This window comes from Rhipicephalus sanguineus, chromosome 4, assembly GCF_013339695.2.
Source record: "Rhipicephalus sanguineus isolate Rsan-2018 chromosome 4, BIME_Rsan_1.4, whole genome shotgun sequence".
NCBI classification, from domain to species: Eukaryota; Metazoa; Arthropoda; class Arachnida; order Ixodida; family Ixodidae; genus Rhipicephalus; species Rhipicephalus sanguineus.
In genome coordinates this window covers 111,683,562-111,710,363 of record NC_051179.1, presented here as the reverse complement: position 1 = coordinate 111,710,363, position 26,802 = coordinate 111,683,562, and the positions used below count along the sequence as shown (strand labels likewise).

General features: G+C 48.9%; 2 protein-coding genes across 2 annotated transcripts in view; one reads left to right on the top strand and one right to left on the bottom strand.

Moving 5' to 3' along the window:
• The window catches only part of LOC119390563 (arginine/serine-rich coiled-coil protein 2), a 28,869-nt gene extending 11,963 nt beyond the window's left edge, over positions 1-16,906 (bottom strand). The window contains exons 1-4 of the mRNA XM_037658161.2: positions 16,790-16,906; positions 16,472-16,531; positions 12,749-13,097; positions 11,762-11,948 (exon numbers count right to left, since the gene is read on the bottom strand). Of these exons, the coding sequence (XP_037514089.1) occupies positions 11,762-11,948; positions 12,749-13,097; positions 16,472-16,531 (596 nt within the window). The 5' untranslated portion in view covers positions 16,790-16,906. The remainder of the gene's footprint in view (positions 1-11,761; positions 11,949-12,748; positions 13,098-16,471; positions 16,532-16,789) is intronic.
• A 557-nt stretch (positions 16,907-17,463) lies between these two features.
• Positions 17,464-26,802, top strand: part of LOC119390564 (sodium/calcium exchanger regulatory protein 1) — a 40,303-nt gene continuing 30,964 nt past the window's right edge. Inside the window, exon 1 of the mRNA XM_037658162.2 lies at positions 17,464-17,684. Within this exon, the coding sequence (XP_037514090.1) occupies positions 17,612-17,684 (73 nt within the window). The 5' untranslated portion in view covers positions 17,464-17,611. The remainder of the gene's footprint in view (positions 17,685-26,802) is intronic.

Below are 26,802 nucleotides of genomic sequence, written 5' to 3'. Positions count from 1 at the left end.
TCGGACGTGGGGATGGCAGAAATAGGTGAAAAACCAGTGCAACGGCGACGGGCAAGCCTCAATTTCCACACTGGCATAGTATTTATCAAGTTGAGCTAAATAATTTCTTTTCCTTGTCATTTCGTCCCCATTGTAAGTCTACTCCATTCAGTGTTTTCAAGTAACATATTGGGATGCACTTGGCATGTTAGCCTGTCTCTTTTTGGGGGCACTTCTGATAAGCCGAACTCCTGATAAGACGAACAGATGACCGCGGTCCCTTCGAGTTCGTCTTAACGGGAGTGTACTGTAGTGTTGCGTGACTGAGCCAATTAAGTACAGTGAACTCCCGTTAAGACGAACTCGGTTAAGACGAATTCTCGCTTATACCGAACAACACGGGACCATTTATTTGGTTTCCCATAGACTCAATGCAAAAAAAATTCGTTTAAGACGAACCGCCCAACTGTACTCTTCTGTTAACACGAACTTTCGGGATGATCGACAACGCTAGCGATTCTGCGAAACGAACACTGCAGTCTTGGTGGGGCATTCAGGCGACCGAGAAAAAGCAAAAAAGATGAAAAAAAAAAAAGCACTTCCTGGAGCAGCGGATAAAGCCGGTATCCCCTCTCACCCCCAGCCTGTGGGAGGGGGAGGTGTGGGCTTTATCAGCAAAGAAAGCAACAAAAAGAGTGGGGGATTTACAACTTGGACCCCCAAGCCATTGCGTCCTTTTGATCCCCCCCCCCCCCCTCGGTTCTTTGGCTTATTAGCTGGGGGCAAGGGGGCAAACGCAAGGGGAGTGGGGAAAAAAAAAGAAAGCGACAACAGGAACAAAAATGGTCTGTGCATTACAATCGAGTACGAAACGTCAGAGGGGTCAGGTGCATTGTCATCGCCATCACACAATGGCGGCCCAGCACATGTATTTTGTGGTCAATTTGCGTTGGTTTGCGTAGGACCTGTACGCGTTCTATCTGTTCCCAGTGAAGTGCAAATTGTGATGAGCCATTTTGATTATGGAAGCGCACGACAAAGGAAGGCTATTTTGCACAGTGAATATAGCTGCGTCGTGTCTTTTTCGTGGCGAGGCTTGTGACCGTGAGTAGCCCGATGGGATATCTTCAGCTGCACATCGATCAGGAAAAGTTACTACGGGCCGAAAACGGGAAAATATCCGGACCTCGAAGAAAACCTTGCAGACTTTCTTAAGCAACTCAGCGTATACAGTAGAACCCCGCTGTTACGTTCCTCACTGCTGCGTTTTCCCGGCTGTTACGTCGTTTTCCGCCGGTCCCGGCATAGCTCCCATAGGATACAATGTATTGGGAACCCCGCTGTTACGTCGTAACTGTCGGACCGTTCCCGTATGATACGTCGCGAAGTGCGCTCGGAGCCGACCGAGTGACTACCAAAGAGAGCGGCCATGGTGCATTTTCACGCAGCTTGGCCTCGTTTGACCGTAATATTAGCCGCATGAGAGGCGCAAGCAACAGAATCTTTCAATTGATGCAAACAAAAGCATGGCCTTCGAGATTCAAATTGCAAAGATGGCATCTATGACGTAACTGTTCGCGAAAGCAAGGCCTTCGAGATTGGCATTTACTATTGACAAAAGCATAGCCTTTGAGATTTGCATTGCACAAACATGGCGTGTATGACGTAATTGCTTGCAAAAGCAAGGCCTTCGAGATTGGCATTCACTTCTGCCATCGCGTTGGCGTAGACTCATCATCATTGTTATTTGTCGGAGAACGGGAGGAGTTCGAGCTGGTTGGAGCTCGCATGGTCGTGCGTGCGGTTCGCGGTCGGACTCGCCGCGCCGGTCGTGATTGCGTGTGCTTAGTTCTTTCATGCCTACAGCTGTTGGTGTTAAAGGGACCGACAACTGCCCAGAACATGAAATAAGATGACTGCACTGATGGAAAGATTGTCCGTAGAATTGACTCAAACCAACCCTGTTTATCTCGTGAGAGGCGGATTTATATTTTTATTTCTTCAGTGAAAGTCGCGAAAAATGACCTTTGGCGCCTCTGGCGGCAAAATCATACACGGTCCGATGAAGCCGGTGTATGCGTTCGATTACTTTTCTGTTAGTACTGAAATATTGTTTATTTCTTTATATTAAAAGATATTACTCCATAAAAATGTACATATAGGCCTGCGTTAGTTGTATGCAACGAAGTGGCGCTGCCTTCGCTTGGCGTAATGATCCCATGCCGCGAAAAGCCATCCATGACACAGGCGCAGGCAACCTTGGTCGCAGGCGCGCACAACGCTGTACAAATACCGAGAAGGTGTATCAAGCCACATCATCTCATTGTAACAGCTTGCTATTTTCAAAAATGGCTGGAAAGCTCAAAATAAAGGCGGTTAAGCATAGCTACAGTAACTCCTGCGAAAGCAGAACAACGACAGCTTTCACAAGGGCCAGCGGCAATGCTATCAATTCTCAGCGTTGCTGGAGCAAGCCTTCATGCGTGTTTGGAGCCTTTCAGATCGAAAAATACTGCTTATAAAATAACTACGTGCTTTTAGGATAAACCACTGCAGCTACAAACGCTACGAAGAGTAAGCTTCCTGTCGCGCTGTAAAAAGCTGGGTCGAGAAAAATCAGTTGTCGGTCCCTTTAAAAACATCACATACGTTGATTACATTTCTGTGGATGAGGCCGTCCTTAGCTCCGCGTTTCTATCCATCGACTAGATCGCGGCTGAGCGCGCCAATTTTCGTGCTGCTTGTAAGAATTGAAATAAAATTCTGTACCACTAAATATTTTGCCGTTTTTCCTGTTTTTCGTCTCTTACGTTTCCCGTCTCTTACGTTTATTTCCTACGGTCCCTTCAAAAACGTATCAGCGGGGTTCTACTGTAATGACTTTGTCAAGGCAACAGCACGCGACTGAGGCGTATCCAGAAGTGATCTTAGAGCCAGCAAAACAGGCTCACAGAAGAAAACGAACTGCCAGGACAATAAATTTTACATTCTTTGAAGGAAAATTGTGCTTGTCTCTTAATTTATTTTTCTAATCGTCAACATAGGAGCGTGTTACAGTTTTATCATTAAAATGTGGTAGCAAATATCTTCACGAGCATTTTTATTTTTGAACGTGCGAAATCGGGTGCTCGTAAGATTCGTGTGAATACTCTGCTTGAAGGCATAGTCTTTATCTAGATGAGCCAAATAAATGCTTTTTCTTGTCTTTTTTCCCCACATTGTAAGTCTACTGCATTCAGTGTTTCAAGTAACATATTTGGATGCACTTGGCATGTTAGCATCTCTCTTTTTGGGGGCACTTCTGATAAGCCGAACTCCTGATAAGACGAACAGATGACCGCGGTCCCTTCGAGTTCGTCTTAACGGGAGTCTATTGTATTTACCTCTTGCTCTAGCGGCTACAGAAAAAGAGAGCCTGTATTTCTGCGTAATTAGATGAAGTAGAACTCTGTGCACTTTGCTTTTGTTTGCTTGAATACGCGCACTGCAATAGAAATGTGTGGCTTTAGGACTTTTTTACCGCTAACCGGACTCTGCGGACGCTAGTTTATGCTTTGCGGTATCACAAGGATTTCCAAATCGCCAAAACTTCACAAGATGGTGACGCTTAAATTCTGCATTCACATGTTGACATTTAGTACACTCAAACCTCATCATAACAAAGTCGCATCTGCCACGAAAATAACTTCGTTATATCAGAAAATTCGTTATAAACGTTTATTTATAACACTGTAGCTATGACAAGACTATTCTTCATTTACTTCGTTATAACCGATAATTCGTTATATCCGTGTTCGTTATAACGAGGTTTGAGTGTACTTTTTTTTTTTCGTTTAGGACGACGTCAAATGCACTATGCGATGCGCTTGAATGACAAAGTGGTACCCGCACTGAAATGATTTTGGCGAATGGACGGTACGATGGTTAGACCTAGCGCCATACCAACATTTGCATGCCCTCACTTATTAGAGTGCATACAAGTCTCGTAAGCCGAAATGCTTATGTATATCGTGTAGGCATTTGATACCGTGCTAGCACAACGGAATAAGCTATAATCGGAGGATGTGCATGACGTACGCACACATACGAACACGGTGTGGCTAGCAGACGATGGGAGGAGCCATACACACCACGGGGTTTCGTCCGCTCACTGCTAGGTGCAGACTCTGCTTGATCTCGCGGCCAATATAGCTGTAGATCGTGCCAGTGTCAAAATCCACGCAGAAATTACAATTGCCGATCTCGGAAAGTTGTTTGTTGGCTACATGTAACGGTTGTCTTTTGGCTTTGGCCAGTCAAGTATCCATTGAACGGCTACCACGGCCAAACAGCGGGCCAAGCCAAGCTCGGAGTTAGCTTGGTGCGGCATTTGAGGTGAATGACAGCGCGTACAAGTACAATGCGGATCCTAACACAAAGAGAGAACGACAACACGAGTGCAGCAACACCAACTAGCCCAACGTCATCCCCCTTTGGCATTTGAGGGTTTGCGTTCCTCAAGAGCACGTGAAATATTTGTATCCTACTCAAATTCGTTCGATGCAGAAGAAGCAGACTTGTAGATAAAAACTGTGTCAGTGATGCTACCGAGGACTTCTGATTTGGAGCAATTTTTGGAGCAGCAAAATTTCCATTTTGGAGCACTTTGGAGCAGCAAAATCTTCATCTTGGAGCACTTTGGAGCAGATAATTTTGCATCTGGGAGCACTTTGGAGCAGCGAATTTTATATCCTGGAGTGCAATACAGAAGCATATTGCATTAACATTCAAGCACCTGAGTACAGTAATCCCTCGTTAACTCGAAGCCGTAAAATCCAGGGAAAATTTCGAGATAAGCGGTATTTCGAGTTAAGCAAAACGCCGAAAATGTTTGCCCAGGTCACTGTAAAAGAAAAGCCAGTGCTGCCAGGAAAAGCTCCACTGCACGAGACGGCAACCGTAGTAAAGCACAAGAATTCAGAGCGAAAAAAAAAAATTTATTACCGAGGACCAAAAAACTGCGTGATGCTCGCCTGTTTCGCGTTCGCGTTCGGTCCCAGAAAGGCGTTCTCCAGTTGCTCAACACATCGCATGAGCCGTTGGTCGCCACCGCTGCATTCGACCTTGTTGCGGAGCAAGCGCAGCACGTTACGTGTTTCTGTCGTCGTAGGCACTTCTCAGGGCTCTTCCTCGTCTGCATGGTCTTCTGCGTCGTTCACGGCCATCTCAACGATATCGGCGTCCGACAGCATTCCGGTAACGGGGACGTCCGCCTCGTAGAGCGCATACTCCTCAAAGGCCATCTCGCCGTCTTCAGTATCGTTCACGCAGCCAGTTGCCTTGCGCACTTCATTGCACAGCTCATCACAGCCGCTGAATTCTGCGCCAATGTCTTCTTCGATCGATTCGGGGGCGCGAGAAAACCCTGCATGTGCGAAGCAGTTAGCAATCGCCAGCGGGCGTAGTTGGCGCCAGGCTTCGGCCATCAGATTGATTGCACCCAGCAGATCGATTTCATACTTTTTCCCATTGTCGTATGACAGCAGAATTCGGTGCAGCAGGCTCTTCCTATAATACTTGCGGGCAATCTCAATGACTCCCTGATCCATTGGCTGGAGAACGGACGTCATGTTCGCCGGCAGGAACTCCAGCCTAACAGCCGCCAAGTTGTCGATTTTTCCGTGACCGGGGCAGTTATCCACAACAAACAACACTTTCCGACCGTCCTTTGCCATCTTCCGGTCAAGCGCACGGACATGCTCTTCGAAAAGCGCCGCCGTCATCCAGGCCGTTTTATTGGCGCGGTATGTCACATCCCTCGGGAGCCGTGCATTTCGGAAACACCTGGGATTAAGCGACTTGCCAATAATGAGGAGGGGCAGCTTTTCATCGCCGGTAGCGTTGGCACCAAAAAGAATGGTTATCCTGTCTTTGCGTTGCTTAGCGCCCGAGCACGCTTCGCCTTTTGGTGTGTATGTGCGGTTAGGCAGCATTTTGTAAAAGAGAGCGGCTTCGTCGAGGTTAAAAATGTCCTTGTCCGCGTACTCCTTTTGCAGCTTGGCGAGGCGTAGGTTGCGCCATGCGTCTGCAGCCTGTTCGTCGACAATGCCGCTTTCGCCGTGGATAGGCTTCGATGACACGTTATTTCGCTTCTTAAACCGCTCGAACCAGCCATTGCTGCAGCTGAAGTCCGCGTGACCCATCTGCAGTGCCAAAGCGTCTGCTTTTTCCATCATCATTTGGGTTGTCACGGGAAGATTGGCTGCTCGAACGTTTTGGAGCCACAACAGAAGTGCTGATTCGACGTCCGGGAATTTGGATGCTCGAACGCGCTTCCGTTTGCTTGAGAAGCTTTGCTCGAAGCCTTCCAAAACCTTTTGTTTGTTCTTGAGCACTGTTGAGAGGGTTGACAAAGGGATGCCGAATTCCTTGGCTATGCACGACTTGCTTCGACCTGCCTTTTCTACTTCCTTGATTAGCTCGACTTTTCTCTCCAACGTCAGAGATTTGCACTGCTTTGGGCGGGACATCGTGGTCGATATTCGGAAGCGTCCATTGCACACACCACTCACTACTCAGCAAAACTGAACTCAAGATGCGTCGTGCGCAGATCGCGGGGAAAACAAAGAATACCAGCTCGCACATGCAAGGGTTAGGTTGCGTACTGACTGGCCCACGCTTGCACACGCCGCCCACGGCGCATAAGTCGCGCGCAGGTGCGCACATGTGATCACTCCCACGGTTGCTTGACAAGGCTGATAGGAAACGGCTGCGTCCGCGGGAATTTCAAATTCGGCCTTCACGACCGCGTTCGGCACGTATAGTAAGAGCTAAGCGTTCGCATGGAGCCCTCGTTTCCTGTTGGGAGTGGACTTTGCCTTCGGCCCTCCCGGTCAAGATTTCGAGATATCCGCTGTTCCCTCCGGAAAACGTTTCGAGATAAGAGGGGGCAAATACATAGCACCTATGGGAGGTTAATGCACGGCGAAAAAAAGTTTCGACTTAACCGAGATTTCGAGATAAGCGAGTTCGAGTTAACGAGGGTTTACTGTATTATTATGGGGCTCTTATGAAGGCTAGAAATATTTCGATTCATTGCAAATCTCATGGAAAAAATCATCTCAGGAGCATAGGCGTGCGCACAGGGGGGGGGGGGGGGGGTCGGCCGCCCCTCCCCTAATCACCTAAGAGGGGGGGGGGGGGCGCAAAATCTGCCCCGTACATTGACCCTTGCGATAGCAATTATATGGACACTCGGTGGATTTTTGCCGTCGCCGTTGCCGTAATTTTCCGTATAAAGTCCAAATTAACAACATCACCACGCGCATTCTAGCCGCCGGTAAAAGCTCGCGAGCACTGGCGACGAACGCGGCTGAAGCGGAGATTAAACTAGCCGGCCGTCTGTCTCCGCCGCACGGACAGCGCATGAGATAACATCTTCCCGCGTGCGGGCCTGCCGTCGATTGCTCATCAAACAGAGAGGAAACGCCCCGCCCGTCTTTCGTAAGGAGCATGAAGGGACGCCAGGGGAGCGGTAGGGGGGGGGGGAACCGCATCGTTCGAAGGGCGCAGTCGCTTGCGCGCGCGCTATCTCGAGGCATCAAGAGACGGCTCGTAAACTTGCTGTGCTCTCAACACTTACTTCGCGTTTGGAGAACTCAGAGCAAGAAAACGCTTCGGTTCCTGGAGGGGCCATATTCCCTTAAACCAGCGTTTTGTTGAGTTACGCGAGATCGGATCCAAAAGAGTTAGCTGCTAGTCTTACTTCGTTTCACAATACAATTTTTTTGGTATCGCATTCATTGCTTCGCTCTTAAGGGGGGAGGTGGCATTGAAAAAAAACTTTTTTGTTTGTTGACCTAGAGCAATGAAATTTGGCATGCATACTAATAAGTGTCTTGTATAGGGAAATATGCAGTTTCATCATGATACCTTGAGTAGTTCTCAAGTTACATCATGCTACATGGTCCAATTATATGGTCTGCTTGTGGAAAGCCTAGCGCTGTAACAAAACATGCCAGGAAGCTGCAAATGGTGTTGATCTTTACTCAAAAGAAGACTACAGGGTATGACACTCTCAGAATTGTTTAGTAAATTCTCTCTTTTTTTTTAGAGATCATCATGGCTGCTGACACACATTGCCAGAAACAGTGTCATGGACAAATCATCATCTAGAAAAATAACTGGGCCATAAACAAGAAATTGAAGAATGTCATACCCACAAGCAGTGTTCAGGGATTCAGGAAAAAGAAACAGAATCAAAATCGGTCCAGTCATTCCCGTGCTACTCTTTCCACGAGCAATGCACAATGTCCAAAACACACTTGTGAGAAAAAGCCTATCAAAGTTTTCGAAGTTGTTTACATTTGTTAGAAAGCACCAGCACTGTAGTCCTCGGTGTTCTTGTGTAGAGGCAACCTTTTGCGTCTCTGCCCTTTCACTTCATGCATGTGCGATGACTTCCTTGCTCGCTGAGCGTCTTTTTAGCAGCCCTGTGGAGGGTAAGGGCCCCAGGTTGCACACCCATTGCAGCACAAATCTTGGTGTAAGCTTGAAAGTTGCCTGCATTGTACCTCGCAACTGCCTCATGGACTGCTACTTCCACAGTGAAGTGGGAGGCATGCTGCTGCTTAGAAATTAGTGACCAAATCACCGAGTGAAGGCTTTCAGCGGCATTTTGTGTCTTGTTGCCACTGCAACGAGCCTGCAGTTGAGGGTCAGACAGGCGTTGGTACACTGGCCGCAACGCTTCAACAACTTTGTTGGGCAGGTTATACGTGTGTGGAAGTTGTGGCTTCCCCTCTGCCTCTGCTGCACGGTGCCTGCACCAGCTGCGGGCACCGGAAGGACAGAGCTCTTGATGAGGTTCTGCATCTGTCGATGAAACATTATGAAAGGTGGCCATCACTGCTTTCTTCATATCTTCGACGTCCGTGTTGCTTCGCAGTGCTAGGCCATAATAGCTGGTGAGCCTTTTGATCAAGTCCTGCGTCAGGCCAATGTTGTTACGGATAGCCATGCCATAACAACTAGTCAGTCTTTTAATCAGGTCTTCAGTCAGGCTGCCCCATCCTCCTAGTCTATCCTTCTTGCTTCTTGACACATGTGTTGGAGAGCTGTACCCATCCTCTCTTTGACATGATTTATACAGTCTTCTTTAGCCAGTGGAATAAATCTGTATGTTCTTTCTTCAGAGTGAGGGAAGTATCACTGTCTTCATCACAAACAATGCATGCGTACCGGAGGTCATTCTTTCCAGTGACCTTCTGAATAAAATTAAGGTGGGGGACGTGGCATTCAGTACCAACTTTCTTATTCCTTCGTAGGTTTTGATGAAAATTGGCACAGTTATTGCAAACATTTCTGGGATCAAATAGCTGAGCAGTTTATTCAATAACGCGAGTTGGTCAGATATAAATTCAACTCCGTGCTTCACACACGCCACGCTCATTTGCAAACCCCGCCTGTGATTCGTTTCATCATCCACTCGGTCGCGGAAACGGTAATTTGCGAGGCATTCGTTATTTTCGAAGATTCATCAGAGCTAGCGGCGATACCAAGCACGAATCCAAACGTGCCTAAATTGCGTCACCAGCGCTTTCTTTCAAGCCAATGTACTCGGCCGCGGGGTCCGGGAAGTCGGCGCACGATATGCTGGCTGGCGGCGTTCGGTGACAATGCACAATGCTCCTAGCCGCGGCGACGAAACATCGGCGCACATAACGTGCTTGGTCTCGCATTTTGCGGCGCCGACGCGCGAAATTGCTAGCCGCTGTTCAGAGCGGTCAATGCGCGACGAGCTTGGCCGGGAGGTCCGCTGCCGATTCGTAAAATGCCCATCCGCACTTTCGAGGAGCCAGCGGACGATGCGATTTGCTGCTTGTGACGAAGCACAGTGCGGCTTGTCCGCTAGCGCGATGTCCTTGCCCGCAAAGTTCGGATTCGTCTCGTAAACCAGCGCCGTGAGCGGAGTTAGGCCTAGCCACGACTCCGAGCAGTAAGCTCGGTCGCGGTGTGCGTGGCCGGCGGTGCCCGATGTTTCAAAGCAAGTCATGTTCGATCGCGAGTACAAAGAGTAGTAGCGCGAAGTTATTCGTCTCGGAGTACAAAGTGCTGACAAGCTGAACTTCTACCCGAGACGCGCATCTGCGATGTTCGCGACGAGCGCGGCACGCTGATGTCTATCGTCTATCATACACTGATGACTGCGCTTCCGCTTGCAGCTGTCAAACTACAGGGTAATCATATTCTAAATTATCGTCGACCCGTGCACACAGGACGAGTGAACGCGTCACTAAGTAGCGCGATTTTCGACAGTCGTAACATCAGGTAACATCGCGACGCGTAAGCAGCAGACGGCTGTCCTCTCGGAGCGAGCATCGGACCAATGACGAGGCGTGCTGGAGCAACATGGCGGACGCAGCCAATCGGAGGCCTCGAAACGACCTTCAGAGATTTGCTTTTTGTGCGCTTGTTTTCAAAGGGAGGAGCCAGCTGAGGCGGGGAATTTGAAAACGAAGAAATGCTCTTTACGGCGAGCTCAAAATGGCGGCGCCCGGTTGTGCCGTTGCGGAGCAAGACTTTTTTGAAAACCACCGTTTTTTTGCGATCTCCACAATAATTTCCGCCAACTCAGCACGTGCAACAAATTTTTTAAAGCACTTCTAGGTGGTTTTCAGTGAAGATATTTTGGAATCAGATAGAAAAAGGGCTACAGAAACTGAAAATGTGATTTTCAAAAAATCGATCTTTTTGCCATTTTGCGCGATACGAAAGCCGCGTCCCCCCTTAAGCGAAACTTAGTTTTTTTTAACCGTTAGCTATTGACCCCCGAAAGCGAGGGGCGGACGTGTAACATGGCGTAGCCGCTTCACTGTGGGCCGTCAGCGACAGGCCCGCTAATGACAGCTGCGCATTTGCGGCTGCTCCGACCAGGAGATATGATTTTACTAATGAGATGACATTTTTAAAAAGGCAAGCAAAAAATTCCAATTGGAACCCTAGCACGTGAGCTCGAAAGGGCAGGGCCTTTTAGGGGGTATTTACCGCAGGTGATTACAAACTCGGACGTGCTGGCGGAAGGAATTACGAAAAAGCTGTTCTGGATGAAGATCCATGGATAAAGTATATCTGAGGAAAAGTGTCAACGCGTTTCCACCGTTCGCGTGCTCTTCCATAAACGCGTAGCAAGGAAAATTCGATATTGTCCCATATATCTACTGCGAGCGATCCCAGATTTCATTCCGCGATGTCCGGAAACAGAAGTGACAGACATTTTAGCGGCACTCATGTAGTTATTACTGAACATTGCTTTCCTTACGTGCCGTGCGACGCTTGAAACGAGCTATCAGCAGCGTTTCTGGAACAGACGACTTCCGCCGATGAAGCGCCATCACACTTTCTCGCTACCGATAGGCCTAGACGTCACGAGCCTCTGCGGAGAGCGCGTTTTGCTGTCGAGCCGACTTGCAGAACAGAAGCTGCGTCGACACCGTGCATGGCAACGTGGCTTACTCGGAACGCAGGCGCGAGCGCTATTTATTCAGCGGAATAATTCTTGGTCCATGATTGTGACTTTATTGGCAGCCCCAAGATCGAGCTGCACATGTTCTGACGCGCCGGCGGTGCGACTGCCGGTGATTGACTCACTGCTGTGTTTATGTTTGTTTTTATCTACAAGTCTGCTTGTTCTGGATCGAACCAATTTGGGTATAATACGAATATTTTGTGTGCTCTTGAGGAATTTCCATAACAGATGCTCTAGGTGCAGCACAAAACAGATGAGAGCAAGAAAACGCCATACCTGGGCAGTGAGTTGGGGATCTGCGGTGGAGGCGCGTTGAGTGCCTCGACAGACATCAGGCCGGAGCGCACAGCAGCTGCTCTGGCCGCTGCCAGTGCGGCAGACACCCCGGGTGGCGGCACCGAGGTCGAAGATGGGGTGGCAGCACTCACGCTCAAGGCGGACGCCTGGGACACCGTCGAAGCTGCTGCAGAACAAACAAGAGTAATACGTCGAGATTACCATGACAGGAAAAATACAAAGTATACTACTGCGACTGCAGTATCCGCAACTTACACAGCGAATATGGGCGCTACGGTCTATGGAAAACTTGATCAAAACTTGTTTAAAATACCTAGTTACCGGCGCAAACGTTTGCTGTGATCATGCACGTTCAAAGAGCAGCTGATTGCTTCTATGTGTTCGGAAAAACCACGATCTGGTTATGAGACACACTGTAGTGTGGGATCAAATTTTGAACACGTGTAGTAAGAGACAGGATCTTTAACCATAGATAACATTAAAAAGTTAACGGCACAGCAGCTTCTCATGTTTATATCAGATATGTTTATAACCGATACACTGCTAAAACTGATAATGTGGTAAGTGGGTCCTGTTACACATGATGAAATGTGACTCACTGTTACGGAATCTGGCCCTCAGCATTCACGGGTGGTGCAAAAAGTACCCCACCCCTCCTTGTGGTACAACTAGCACACACAAGAATGCATACACAAGATCAGTGCACATAAGAGGACCAAGTTTGTCACAGATGACACCTCCTGGACAGCTTTGCCCATAATCCACTCTGCAACTAAGTCGTCTCGTGGCTCTGAGACATGTGCCACATGGTTTCAAGGAGGCAATTCATGTTAAGTTAACCTAGGACTGGGCTTTTTGACGAGCCTAAATGTTTTCGGCATAGCCAGATGAACCTTTTAAACGAAGCGCTCAAACTGCTATACCGTTTCCAGTTACCCCTATACTCCCAATTCACAAAAAACGCACCTGCTGAAACGGCCAGTGCCCTTGCAGCCATGCTGCTCGCTGAAGAGGCAAGTGCTCTGTCCTCCGTTTCAAACCTCTCTGCCGAGGACCTTTTCGAGAACTCCCTCCGGCTTCGGCTCCCGCTGCGGCTACGGCTCCTCCGATGGCTACGCGAACGCGAGCGGTCCCGGTCACGACGGTGAGGACGCTCCCGGCTGCGACTGCGGTCGCCACGACGCCTGTGGGACCGATGGCTTCCGCTGCCCCTGGAGCTGCCGCTGTGACGGTCCCGGCTACGGCTTCCTGATCGGCTGCGGCTCCTCGAACTGCTTCGGCGGCGGCTGGTGCCATGCCTTGAGTTGTCAGTGTCCTGGGAAAGAGAAACATCTAACATGGGGATAAAGGCGGGCGTGTGTCACTATGCGTTCTCCGAGCCCAAGGAGGCGCAGAAATGACAGAAAAACCAGAGAAAAAGAAGTGACCCTAAACTTATCACAAAGAGGCCTTGCTTAACGTGGCTAGACTGCAAGCGCTGTCAAGCAGTGAACATTACATCAGAAATGCCTTGCACTGCGGTTTGGGACGTGCACTTGTGGCAAGGTTTTAATGAAGTAGCGTTGACAGTCTGGCAAACTAGGTTTTGGTACTTGCTTGGAAAATAGATAAGACTGGGCATTTCTATGAAGCCTGGTACCTACCCAACAATACCGCCATAAATAAGATAAAAATGGACGGAGTAGCTTGGACCTAAAGTGACCTCTGTTGCTGCAGAACAATGCACAATCTTTAAAAAGGAGCTGTTTGGCTTTAACAGATAGGCCTAATCTGTACGCACAAATGCAAGTACGTGTGCGGAGACATTTTCGTAAATTTTTGCAGAGGTAATGCAACAAATGCGAACGCTAGCTGATCCTGCAAGTCACCCTATCCACACTGCCATGCTAAGACATTTTTAAGCCTGAATGCACAAGGAAAATAAAAACTGGGAAACCCTTAAGCTTTGCCCGGCCCCTAGTGCGCACTTCAACCGCTAAGTGCATACTTATTAATGTGTGTCATTACACACACATGCCCACGCACACAGACACACGCGATGTATCTATAGTAATGGTACAGGTTTTCGATCTAAAGCACTTTCCTGTGCTAGAGTCGAGACACGTTTCTCACAATGCCTCACAGATGGCAACACATTATCTAACGTTTGCTTGATATGTTTTCCGCAAGATGGACATAGTTGTCCCATTTTTGGAGCTGTTTGCAAGTTCGTGTTTTTAGCGGCGATGGGTGCATTATCCCAGCGTTTTTCAATGCACGGCGTCGCACAAAAAACGTAGTTTGATGGCCTCGCCAATGCGCCTGCAAATCACCGAATGGGCTCATTTTCGTCGTAACACCTGCCGAACAAAATGCGTTAAGAAGACTCCTTCCCCCACATGGCATTTATGTAGTTTTTTCTCCGAAGCAGTTGCAAGTAACATCGTGGCTTTGTGGTAGAACACCTGCTTGCCATGCAAACTGCCCGGGTTCGATCCTCAATGGACCGAAGATTTTTATTTTCTTTTATTTGCATTTTTCTCGATTTTTCGCTAACAAGCGACGCCGTCGACATCGGAATTTTCGCGAAATGAGCTCTGTAATGCTATCGCGTTAAAAGAGGGCCTTTTACTGCAAGCAAGCTTGCACCCTTGCAGTAGAGCTTGCATCTAGCTACCGCCTTGCTAACTCGAGACTAAATGGTTTTGAGCAAATCGGCTGGATGATTAGGCTCGAGCCAAAGGCAACAGTAGTGTCGTGGACTAGCTAGGCTTGCTTTGTGGCCAGGCATTGTCTTATCGAGAAGCAAACGAGAGCTCCTTGTCTGCGTTTGCGATTCCTTTATCGCAGGGCAGTGTCCAAGCGCATGCGAATCGCACTGAACTGACACTGCAAACCACTGCAGATTTTGCTGCTGCATACCATTACTCGAGACAAAGCTCTCGAACCTACGTGACCGGTTGGGAGAACGGTCCTCTGTGCTATGTTGAGACAAACCGGAGACTTTACAGCTGCACGTTCCTCGCAGAAAACTCGTCAGATACAACTTATGACTAAAGTGCGGCAGTCGTTTCCTCCGCAACTGAAGAAGCAGTCCCACTCGTGCTCTGCGATGTTCTTCAGTGGCAAGGTCACAGACTGTGCGGCTTACATCGTTACTGTAGAGTGCACTCTCATCAGTGCATGGTTGTGTGCATCTGCCTTTGAGGGGGGAATGTGGTTGACTTCTAAAGTTGTACCCAACTATAAAATACTGATTTATTCTTGCAACCCGCTCATGTGTGCTAAATTTTGCTCAATTTGTTCCTTCGGTACCCGTCAATGATGCTGCAGCACAAAACTTAATGGCCACTAAGTCTTGGTAATGATGCAAAGGTAATCGAATTCGTGTGAAGTGGCAGTCTTCAAAAGCCACGGAGAACACCAATGCCAAGCATTCCACGAAAAAGAGCTTAGTACAATGAAGTAGAACATGCAGCAAATATGTTCAGGTCGTTTTAAATACAATAAGACCACTAATAAAAAAAAGTCGTGGAAGGTTTCGTTACTGCATTTTTTCCTGAAAAAAAATGCCACCTGACAACGGCATTTTACATAAACCAATTTGAAAATTCCAAATTAGCACTGCACATAAAGGTATCCACATTTTGTACAATGGTTCCATCCCATCTAGTTTCAATTTAAAGAATTTAAAAAAATGCAATTTTCACTGTGGACTGCCCCACTTGCATTTACTTAACTAATACCTAGCTACTGCATATAGCAATAAAGCAATGCTCACTTGCCTGAGCAATACAAACACAACTAAGAGTGTGCCTGCAAATTACGCATAAATAAAGCTTTTGTTCACACATTACAGAGCACGGAAAGAAGGATCAGCAGGTTCTAAAGCTACGCTATTCAGATGGTGAATTTTCAAGCTTTTCTTTAATGGGGCAAAGAGTATACGTACGAGCAAACACTACATCTACGGGAGGGAGGGATGAAGCGTCAAAATAAGGCAGTCTCAAGACAATATATTTGACAGACCGTTTACCGTGAATGGCGTTACGTACCTTCGCCCCGCTAGGCTGGGTGGGTGTCATCCGCCTGTGGTCGACAGTATGACGGTGCCAATCTCAAGATGTTTCTTGGGTAGCAATGGTCATACAAGACGTGTTAATACCGCGAGAAGTGAGAACATCCACGAACGGCTCTTTCGCGCTTTTTTTTTTGTTGTTGCACATTTTTGCACGATTCATCAAACACAGACACCCTTATCACAAGAGCAAAAGTCAGGCGGCTTAAGGCCTTACGCGCATAGTGGGGAAAATTACCCGATTACAAAATCTAGGGGTCACGGGAGACCAATCGAGAGAAAAACATCACATCGCGCGGAAACAGCAATTCAAAAGCACGATCCACGCTTCTGAAAGCTATCACCCCCTTTTTTCCCACTGTGCTTTTCAATGGAAAATACAAAACACAGCTGAACGCACCCCTTATCTCCCGCTTTACTGGTAAACATTGATCCCAATTGTTATCTCCGTAACTTGCTTACTAAGTCGTTTAGACACGCACGTTCACCAAATCACGCCGATCACAAAGCACAGCATGCCTCTCGCGACAGTGCAGGAAATATCGTACAAGAGCAAGCAGTTCTTTTTTTTTTTTTTTTTTGCAAGCACGAACGATAAAGAATCGCAGGTCTCCGTGAGGAGTGAAGCCTACCGTCCGGCTGTAGGCGCTCGGTGGCGTTCTCTCGGATCTCATTGGGGAGTTGCGTGTCATCTGCGAAGAAAGGAGAAACACACAGGCGCAACATGAAACCAAAAGAACGCTCACGAACACCAAACTAGAGTAGGTACGACAAACCATCCTACAAGCTACGGGGAAACGTTAGGCCTAATGCGCTGAACAACCACCCTCCCAGAATAGGTTTTCGCTCGCTGGTAGATATTCTCCAAGCAGCTAACACTGCAGCGCTACGGCATCCAATTACTCACATATAAACCCAAGAAAATAACCATACAAAAGTCATGCACTCACCCTTGGGGCAATATTTTCACGGAATGCGAAGCAAAGTGCCTCGAATCGGTGCAGCAAGTACGCGAGCCAAGGCAAAAACCGCAAAAGAAAAACGAAAGCGAAATTCTGCAACGCCGCCGGAACAAGAGGCCCCCAGGCGGCGATACACGAAAGCTCGCCAATGAAGAAAAATAATGACTGCAAAACTTTATTTGGAACGGGACGAAAAGGCAGCGAATATTGTAATAGCTAACGGAAGCGAGATGTGCTACAAGATTGCGACGATTTGCATAAAAATGATTCGCGCGGTCCGTGGTGCCGTGCATTCAGAGCTTGCGGCTCCTGAGTTTTTGCTTGCGTTTTGTTTTTCTCGCGCACAGGCGTGCCTCATCAACTAATGATAATTATGGAATTAGCCTGTCGGATATCTTTGCGCAAAGCGGCCGAGTAGATGCACCGCTGCCCCGTGCGGAGCCGATGACAGTTACGGCCCCAGACATAAAAGGGCGAAGCCGCGGAGGAGGGTACAAAAGAACGAATGGCGTATAGATAGGAAGCTGAGAGGAGGAATCGAGAAAGAGTAGCGCCGCGGCGTGCCTTCTCTCTCCTTCACGTGGTGTGTCCCGCGATTTGTGCCGCGCTCTTTCGGTTTCCCCTCCTCGCCTCTGCCTCCAGCTTGCACGCGCTTTCTCTCCCTCCATCCCTGCGCTGAGCAAGACGCGCACAAGACCGGCGAAGCCGTCATCGCAAGATCACTACAGCTTCCGTCCCGCGCGCAGTGAGCTCGTCGCCTCCCCTCAGCCAGCGTCTCACGCCTTTTTCCAGCCCCCACTAGAAGAAGCCATGGCAGCAGCTTTCGTCGGCAAGTGGAAGCTCTCGGAAAGCGAGAACTTCGACGAGTTCCTCAAGGCGCTCGGTGAGTTGACTTTCTTTTCATGAAATGTCAAATCGAATGAAGGGGGAGCGGCGGCCACCTTGCATGCATGCATGCATGCACGTGCGTTCGAATTTTAAAACGAAGAAATCGCGCGAACGCGGAAATACTTCTGACGAGACAGGCGTATGGCTTCCTTGCTCGTCTCACTTCGAAATATGATCATCGATCGCCTCTCGTATCACGCCACTTCATTTGCCGGCGTCGTCTCACGTGTTCGCCCATCTCACGTGGCGTCTTTGCCGAAAAATTCCCCCGCGCCGGCTGCTGCCGTGTTTTGCGGGGAAGCCGAATTGCGTTCCGTTCGTGAGGTAAATAAATCGATAAATCCGAGGCTGCTTCGTGAAGATGCGCTTGTGGACCGCGAAAATGCATTTGCTACATAGCTAGCTCGCCTGCGGAAATTCGCGCCGGCATTTCCTTCTCCCCCGGCTCTCTTCGATTCGGCCGCTTCATCAGCGATGGAGGCAGTCAAGGGGGAATGTAGGCGTGTCACGCGATCGCCCCGGCATTTTGCCGCCAGCTTGCGCATGCCGCATTGCACCCCTATCCATCGGCATAATAGCTAACTTTTCTCATCGTTACGTTGCGCTATAGAGAACGTGTAACTGTCCTCGTCCACCGGAAAGACACGCCGCTATCAGGGGGGCGAACCTGTTCACACAGTTCCAACGCGCGAATCGTGGTCGTGTACCGGTTCTCTGACGTTAAAAAAAAAATTAGAAAAAGAAAAACTCAGGCAAGTTCTTGACAGCGTGCGCTTTCTCCGGACGTTTTCGCTCCTGGCGTTCCATTTCCCGCTGAGTTCATGCGCGACCCCATACCGTGTGGGAGCAAGTTCGAATGCGGTATTCATTGGTTCCGACCGCGCCCGCTTTCAGTTTATTTTTTTCTTTCTTGTGGGGTGGGGTGGTATGATTCGAGAATTACGTCATGTTTCTGGCACCCCTCTTCCCGACAGTCCAAGCTTTTGCTGACAGCTTATTCAACAGTGCCCTGTTCTTTATTTATCGACGGAACTTACTTTTTGTGCGTGTAGCGCAGTACCTTGAATTCCAGGAGGGTATTCACGCCCCCTCCCCCCCCCCCCCCCCCCCCCAAGAAAAAGAAATCTGGCTACGCCCCTGTTAAAGCGTGCCGTCACGCCCCCCAACCCCTCTTTTTTTGTTTGCCATTGTACAATAGTTGATCCTAGCCTTTCTTGTAAGAAGATTCGCGCAGAAAAATAAATAAAAAAAGTCGGTACGCTCGCATCCGTTGATCGGCCGACCTTTTTGTGGTCGTTGTCTCGTGCACCCGGGGTCCTTCTATCGCTTGAGCAAAAGCCGGTGGGGGGAGGCCAATTTACCGCATATACCCGGGTATTGTTCGCATTGTCGTCGCTGTCTGGCGTGATAAACCGGTTCCGTAATGTCTATTAAGCTTTATCGATCGTTCCATTTTTTGCGCAGCCGCTTTGACAATGAAATATTAGTGGCGATCGTTGACGCAATCGTGAATTTTTCTTTCCGTGTATTTACAGAAAGCCTCCTTGCCCAAAGCGAGCTGAGTTGCAGCAATTCGTTTATGCAGCGTGTTCATTTATGAGCCGCTCTCTGTCGTCATAGATGGCTTGCACGTGACGTCATGGACGCCGCTTCTGAATGTACTACTGGTACTCCACGATGGTGGTTTTGATGACAAATTGCGACAATGAGAAAACGACGTGGCAGGAGCGTCTCTGTGCGTGCATATTTACCCTGCATGTGATGTTTTGATAGCATTAATGTGGCATCGCAAACGTTGCGTCTCCACATGCTGGTGCTCAAACATGGTTGTTTCCGTGACGTCAATGCAAGCCGTCTATTTCCTTTTACTCGCCCTTGCTCAATAAGATGTATAAGTCTGTCGGCATGTTTAAATGTCATTGATTTGTTTACGTCTGGAAATCTCGAAACGTTTGCGCGTTGTCAGGAGAGCAAAAGAACAACAAAGATGACTCACTAGTGCTACTTGAGAAGTTATAAAGACTGTATAGCCTTTTAACTACACTACGAAAAAAAAAAAAAAACCCTTTGACTCTTTCTTGCTTTGAATAGTTACTGCTGACCCGAAGGTTGTGGGATCCGATCCCGGCAGCGGCGGCCGCATCTCGATGGAGGCGACATGCTAGAGGTCCGCGTACCGCGGCGTCTCTCATAATCATACCGTGGTTTTCGGACGTAAAATCCCAACAATTATTATCTATATGAAGAGACGCGCGAACTCTTTGGAGGTCATTATCTCTATGAAGAGAGTCGTGGCAAGTCAGCAGTGAGTCAAGGGGCTTTTTGTGCAAAATCCCGATAGCCACGTTCGAGGTATCCATTTCTTAGTTATTATTTTAACGCGCTGCGTATTAACGTGTCTAAGCCTTCCTCGTTAGATTGCTGCGATTGAAACATGGCGTCTCGCATGTGACGTTCGGGATCGACTGCCTCCAGAAGTCATTTATGAGGACTGCCACGTGCACACGTCCGGCAAGTAACTAAGCGCGGGCAAAGTCCTTTAATAGCTCAGCGTTGGCGAAACGAGCGGAGCTTGCGCGGCAGTGAGACAGGGACGGATGGATGCAGCGTGCGTTCAACTCGGAGCGCCCGTGAAAAGAGACCCACATTTTCATCCACGTTAATATGACGGAGGAAAATGAATTTAAAAAAAATGTAATATTTACAACAGCGCAATGAAGTCGGGTAGATTACCGATTTTTCTACATTCGGGAAATGGCGGCCGTTCTAGAAGCTCGCTGATTGGTTCTCGGCGGCTGCCGGACTACTTGGAGCGGTGACACACGTGCAGCAGCTCCGCCATCTTGTGGAATTTTGTAATGGCGTCATCTTTAAGCCACTCAGAGAGGCCCTAACAGCCCTCTGGGCCAATTAGTTTACCAATGGCGGAATTTGACAATGCCTTAAGAATAGTGTACCCTAGATCCCCGGTTGATATTTTGACGCTAGGTTCTTTTAGCAGCGCCTGTTTACCGGACGTTGAGTACGGAAATACTGTGCCGTCGTGGTCTGCACGTAGATATTTTTATTTTGCAGCAAGACCTGTATTGGACACTTTTATCATCTCATCACGTTACCGCACGCAATGAGGAACTGGCGCGGCTAAAATGTTTGAAAGCGGCTAAATCTGAAAAAAAAAAATCCGCACGGCGTTACCGTCACTGCTAAAACACCTTACTATATAAGAAAATACGTGCGGAACAATCCACAGCTCTTCGTATCTGTGCAGCGGACTCAATCGCGAGCGTTCACTGAAGGCACGCCTGCCTCGACCCCCTGCAAAGTTCGCAGCATGTGTATGCGGCCGCGTTGATTGCGATGGTGAATTTTGTCGCTTCCTATTGTCCCGTCACTCCCTTGTCACTAACTAGATCGCTCGTGACGGTTGAGATTCAAAGAGACGCGAATGTTACATCTCTTGCACGGAGAATGCTTCGCAGTCGGCCGCTCGCTTTCCGGTCAGAAAACTGAAGGCGCGTGGGTTGTCAGTGGTTGTCTTTCTTTATCGAGGTCATAGGTCGGCGAACTCACTCATGAGTCGACTCACTCACTCAGATCATGCGGTAAGTCTGAGTCTGAGTGAGTCCGGACGAGTAATATTTTGGTGAGTTTGAGTCCGAGCGAGTCCGGCTGAGAAAAAGTTTAGTGAGTCCGAGGGAGTCCGGTTGAGGAAAATTTCGGTGAGTATGAGTCCGAGTGAGCCCTCAGAGCGAAATATATCTCTTGAGTGAGTCTGAGTGAGCTCCAATTGTTCTGCCGACCTATGATCGAGGTATATGTAGTGATTGTTTAGCGTTGATCGCACGCCAGACGACGAGCCGTCCCTCCAACGTAATTAGCAAGGGCTGCGTGGAAATGCTAAAGAGCAATTGTGGCAACAGGCAGTTGCTTAGTCTTTCTTTTTTTTTTTTCTGGGGAGAAGCGTTGGCTATGTACAGCATCTGTTCTTCGACCCACCATACCTCTTAAAAAGGGGGTTTAGATTTCGTGCCTTGCAAACATTCGTAAAAGAGCTATTCGTGGCGATGTTTATTTATCGTATAATGCGTACACCCTGAGGCATCTGGCCTTAGCGGTATACTTCAATGTTTTTTTGTTTTCTTTTTCAAACAGTTAAGTACATACTCGTGAAGGAGACCAGCAACAAGCGAACAAGTTACACGCATACACTAGATGAAATCAAGGTCATGTTCGTGTCGCCGCTGCGTCTTTTCACTACACGGGGAACAAATGAAAAAGTTGTGTTGTACGATCACGTGACCCATTGCCCCCCTCTCTTCCCAGAGCTGCTCATCAGAAGGGGCCAGATCCCTTAACTGTACGTCGTCTTCCACATATATCATCGGTGTTGCTTTTAGTTGGACCAGTATTTTTACTTAGCTGTCATTACGTACGTAGCCCTGTGTTAGGGAACCGCCATCTGCTCTTCTTATATGAGCAGTATAGCGTGCCCGATATCAGAAGATCTGCCTGGCACTCGCAATGCTATATAGGGATCAGGCGACTAAGTAGATCCAATGGGGCAACCTAAAGCCCTGTACCGTCTTCGGTCGGTCGTATAGGAAACATTGGTGGAGGATTACCGTGAATGCAGCCAACCGCACTCATTACCGGCTCAGACTACTGTGTACGTGTCGATCGTGGTACACTTAATCGGGTTTTCGTGCGCTGCGCTGCGCAACTGACATGACAACGCAATCATGCGTGACTCAGCCCTCACGCGCTCATATATTTCACCGCGGAGAAGCAATGCTGCTGTATCCGCTGTATCTTTGGCTGCTACGCATGGATCGGATGGAAGCAGCTTGCTGCAATCATCCTCTGTGCTGTTGTGGATACGCGCGATCCGCCAGCGTACAGGGGCGTAGCCAGAGAGATGGAGGTGGGGAAAGGCGTAGTGTACGCCGGGCAGATGTCACCGACCCCTCTCCAGAAATTTGTGTTCCATAAACATATAGAAACAAGTAGCACCCGCGTGTCACCCCTGCTTCACTCCCCTCCCCGGTCAAGGGCGTGCACCCTGCCTGCATCCAGAAAAACATTCCTGGCTACGCCAGTGCCATAACCCGTTCGGCAGTGAACCACTATTAGGGGGTTTTCGCAGTGCCGATGCCGTACAATTTACGCTTACGGTATAACAGTTCCCGTTTATGCTTACGCTATTACCGATCCGAATTAAATACGGGTCTTGCAGATTAAAATAACTGCGTGCCGCGCACGAAGGCGTGGTATTTCCGCGCTTACCTTGATAAACCGGCACTCCTAAACGATCCTAACTGTTTGAAGCAGTAAAAGCCGGCGCGGATTACATACGTGTTGCGTGGTTGTAACTTTACTGCTTCGACGGAAATTGCTTCGTGTAATCGACCGTGTAACCACTGCCTTGCGCGCGTCGGAATGTCGAACGTTCCCGATTACTTTGAGATTGTTCTGAAAAGCTTGAGCGCGCGACGCGAACAGTATACAGTTTATTCTGGAACTATAACGCGACCACCAACGGATAAACCTGGAATCCTCGATGCCACGTGTGCCTTACCGCCGATCAGATTGCCGACGTCTATGCTTGTCGCTTACGCTGCACCTCTAGTGTTGATTCCTTTTCTGAGAACAAGTTCGCCCAGTAAAGCGTTTCATCTTTACCGGCTGCGTTTCTTTTTTTTTTTTTTCACAGTCACAATATGCGTGACAATATGCGCACGTCGCCGTGTTCCTTCTATACAAGTATATAGCTCTGCGATTACAGCATTCCGCGGCGACTGAGCTGAAAGTTGCGTGCCTCGCGGAATAAACCTGCTTCGCTCGGTGCAAGTTACGCAACTCGAGGTGTCCTCTTTCTTTTCCTTTTTTTGTTATTCTCCCGCGCTTTTTCTTTAATTTTCTGCGAATGCCTGGTTGTTGGCCTCCGGTTCTGTAATCTTCCTGCGCTCCTCCTTGGAGGCATTAAGGCGAGGCTACCGTAATTTCTCTAGCACGACGATGTCACACTGCGTTGCCCGTGTTGAGAGAAAGCTCTCTCTCCTCCGGTTTACGTTGGAAAAAAAAGTCCAAGAATGCAGAGGCATATACATTTTGCCGGGTGGGTGTGGTACCGTGCTGGGATGAATTTGTGGTATAGCGCAACACCAACAGACTGAATACAGAACAGACAGGGACAAGCGAAAGGATGCACTTCTCGTCGTCTATTCTTTCTTCATTCTCCGTTGTAATAGTGTATAGCGCTAACAAATAGTCTCGTGTAAGGTTTGCGTTATGTTATACAGGATGCTGCGCTCGGTTCATTGCAAAAATGTAAAAATTTCTAACGAATAAAAGTGTGCGGGTTATTTACAGCAGGCCGCATTGGCGTGCGCAGGGTTCCCATCAGGGGCGGATGGGAGGGGGGGGGGGGGAGGTGAAGGTTCATCGCAGCCCCCCCCCCCCCCCAGTAAGCCAAGGTATTGGGCAGAAGATTCGCCACCCCCCCCCTTCTTAGGTGACCCGGGGGAGGTGTCCCCCCCCCCCTTCTTGCGTACGCCTATGACAGGCCGCGAATGGCCCACACGACACGTCGCGGCCGTAGCATGCATCTTGCTAAACGAGCCGACATGAGTGCTTATGCACTTTGCGCTACGAATGTTGATATGCACGGTGCAAGCACACAAATTCACACTCGCGCATGTGTAATCGTTTTCAAAATAATCGCATCGGAAGTGTATCATGAAGGACTCGGGAATATTTTATATACGTATACATTCCGTGCCTACAGAGAACGCGAGCGTCGCTGTTTCCTGGAATCGGACTCTCGCCAGCGCAGCTCCTACTAAAATGTCTCTAAATGAGCCCCACCGGGGCAGGTCGAGGTTATCGCCGCCAGACAATCGAAGGGGGCGTAGCCGCGGAACGCTGGGAGGTCGGCAAGCAGCGGTTGCTTCCGTGCGCTCTGTCGGGGGTAACTGGTGACTTTCCTGTTGTAACTTTGCAGGCTTTAACTTTCCAGTAGATGTTAATAATAATATCTGGGGTTTAACGTCCCAAAACCACGATATGATTATGAGAGACGCCGTAGTGGAGGGCTCCGGAAATTTCGACCACCTGGGGTTCTTTAACGTGCACCTAAATCTAAGTACACGGGCCTCAAACATTTTCGCCTCCATCGAAAATGCAGCCGCCGCGGCCGGGATTCGATCCCGCGACCTTCGGGTCAGCAGTCGAGCGCCATAACCACTAGACCACCGTGGCGGGGCTTTCTAGTAGATGTTGAGTGCCCAAATGGACGTCTGCGCACGCTAATCCCCGCACGATGCTTGCGTTTTTTTTTTTTTGTATCCTATTTCGGGCTCTTTCGCATACGCCACGCGGTTGGTGCCCTTTTTCTTTGGGTGCGCAAATCATTAGGCTTTGCAATTGAAAAGCGGTTGCATTTTTGCGTCACAGAATTCCGGTCTTCTTCGCTTCGGTAAATATGGTTGTCCTCTCGCGTTCGACAACGGAAAAACGTAATTTCGATCATCCCGTTTTTGTTTGTTTTTTCAATGTTTGTATGTACTCGTTTTCACGCACACGGTCATTGCAGAGAGCTCAGTACCTGCTCTGTAGCTGGTTTTTGCTGCAGCGCATTGGCCTGTCCTTCACCCCAGCTTTTCCGACGCATATATTCTATAAGCGTTGATTGCGAACGCATCCCAGTGGTTGCGCGTTTACTCTTTTTTTTTTTTTTTTGTTTTTCCCCCTTAGGGGGGCATCGCGCCGCACTACTGATGGTTTTTATCGCTGGCACGGCCTCGCACCTGCGCTTTTTTTTTTTTTTCGTTCCCTCGCCTGATCGTTTCTGATTGCACAAGCGTGGGCCCAGCGTAAAAAGTGACGCGTGACTCTTTTAACGACGTGGTTTTGCCGTGCACTGCATGCAGGCCTCCGCGAGAAATGGATATGCAAATGGACGCGGTCACTCGATCCGTTGACTCATCCACGTGCACGCGCAGTGCGTACAGCCTCGAACCGAGTTTCTATCTTTTTTTTTTCCCGTTAGCGCTCTCCTTCACCCACTTATTTAAACGTTCCTTACGAAAGCGCGGTAGTCACGGGGTCCATTGCCCTCGCGCCCAACGGCCTTCACAGAAATGCTTAACGAGCGGCGTGCTCCTGATGATCGTGCGCGTTGAGCGCCTATCCATCCGCCTACGCTCTGGCGGTGTTAGTATCTTCGTTCAGCTGAAGGCTCTTTTGTGTTTATTATACCTCCCTATACTCCTCTCCATCGTTAAGGCAATCATTCTTTCGAAATATTGCGCGAAAATACGGCGTATCGGAACGTAAGAACTTAAACCGAAACTATGGCACGCTGCGCCGTGACTTCGATTTCCATTTGTTTGTAGCTAGGATCCGATGCACCAAAGTAGCTGCACGCTATGCTTCGTGCATTTAAGAGAGTAATGACGTGGGGGTGACGTCATCGGCACATCTGCTAGTGCGTGCTGCTTTCTCCGTTTAAAGAACTTAATGCGCTGGACGTACGGTCCTCTGCATCGGCCTCTCCTGGATTTTATCCAGCAAATTCAACTATTCCTCGTTACCTTATGCCTCGTAGGGCATACTGGAGCCAATAAAAAAAAGCGTGTGCCTTCGTTTCGAGACTGCAACGACATCGATTGGCTGATGAGCAGTTATGTATTGGATGACGCAACTGCCACAGTATAGGCGTTTTCGTGACACCTAAGTTTAGCGCGATTCCGACAACGTGTACAAGCATCTAGGTCTCCACGCGACCATGAATTTGCGCGAACCACGAGGACACGGATCGGAACCTGAGCTCCCTTTATCAAGCCGTACCCCGACCGTATACGATTTGGAAACGGTGGATGCAGTTGCCTTTCAGACCAACGTTACTAGAACAAACTCAGTTTCAAAGCTCCGTATCTCCGCCAGCGGAGGAGGGTGGTCCGAACGGCGGTCGCGAGAACTAGCGGCGCTGCAGTTCCGTCTTGCGCCACTATCGGCGCGTCGTCTGCTGCCACAGCATAACGCTGCGGTCCGCCGCGCAGTTGCTCGCGGCAACTTTCTTATTGTACTAGTCAGGTGGATACTTAGGTGGATAT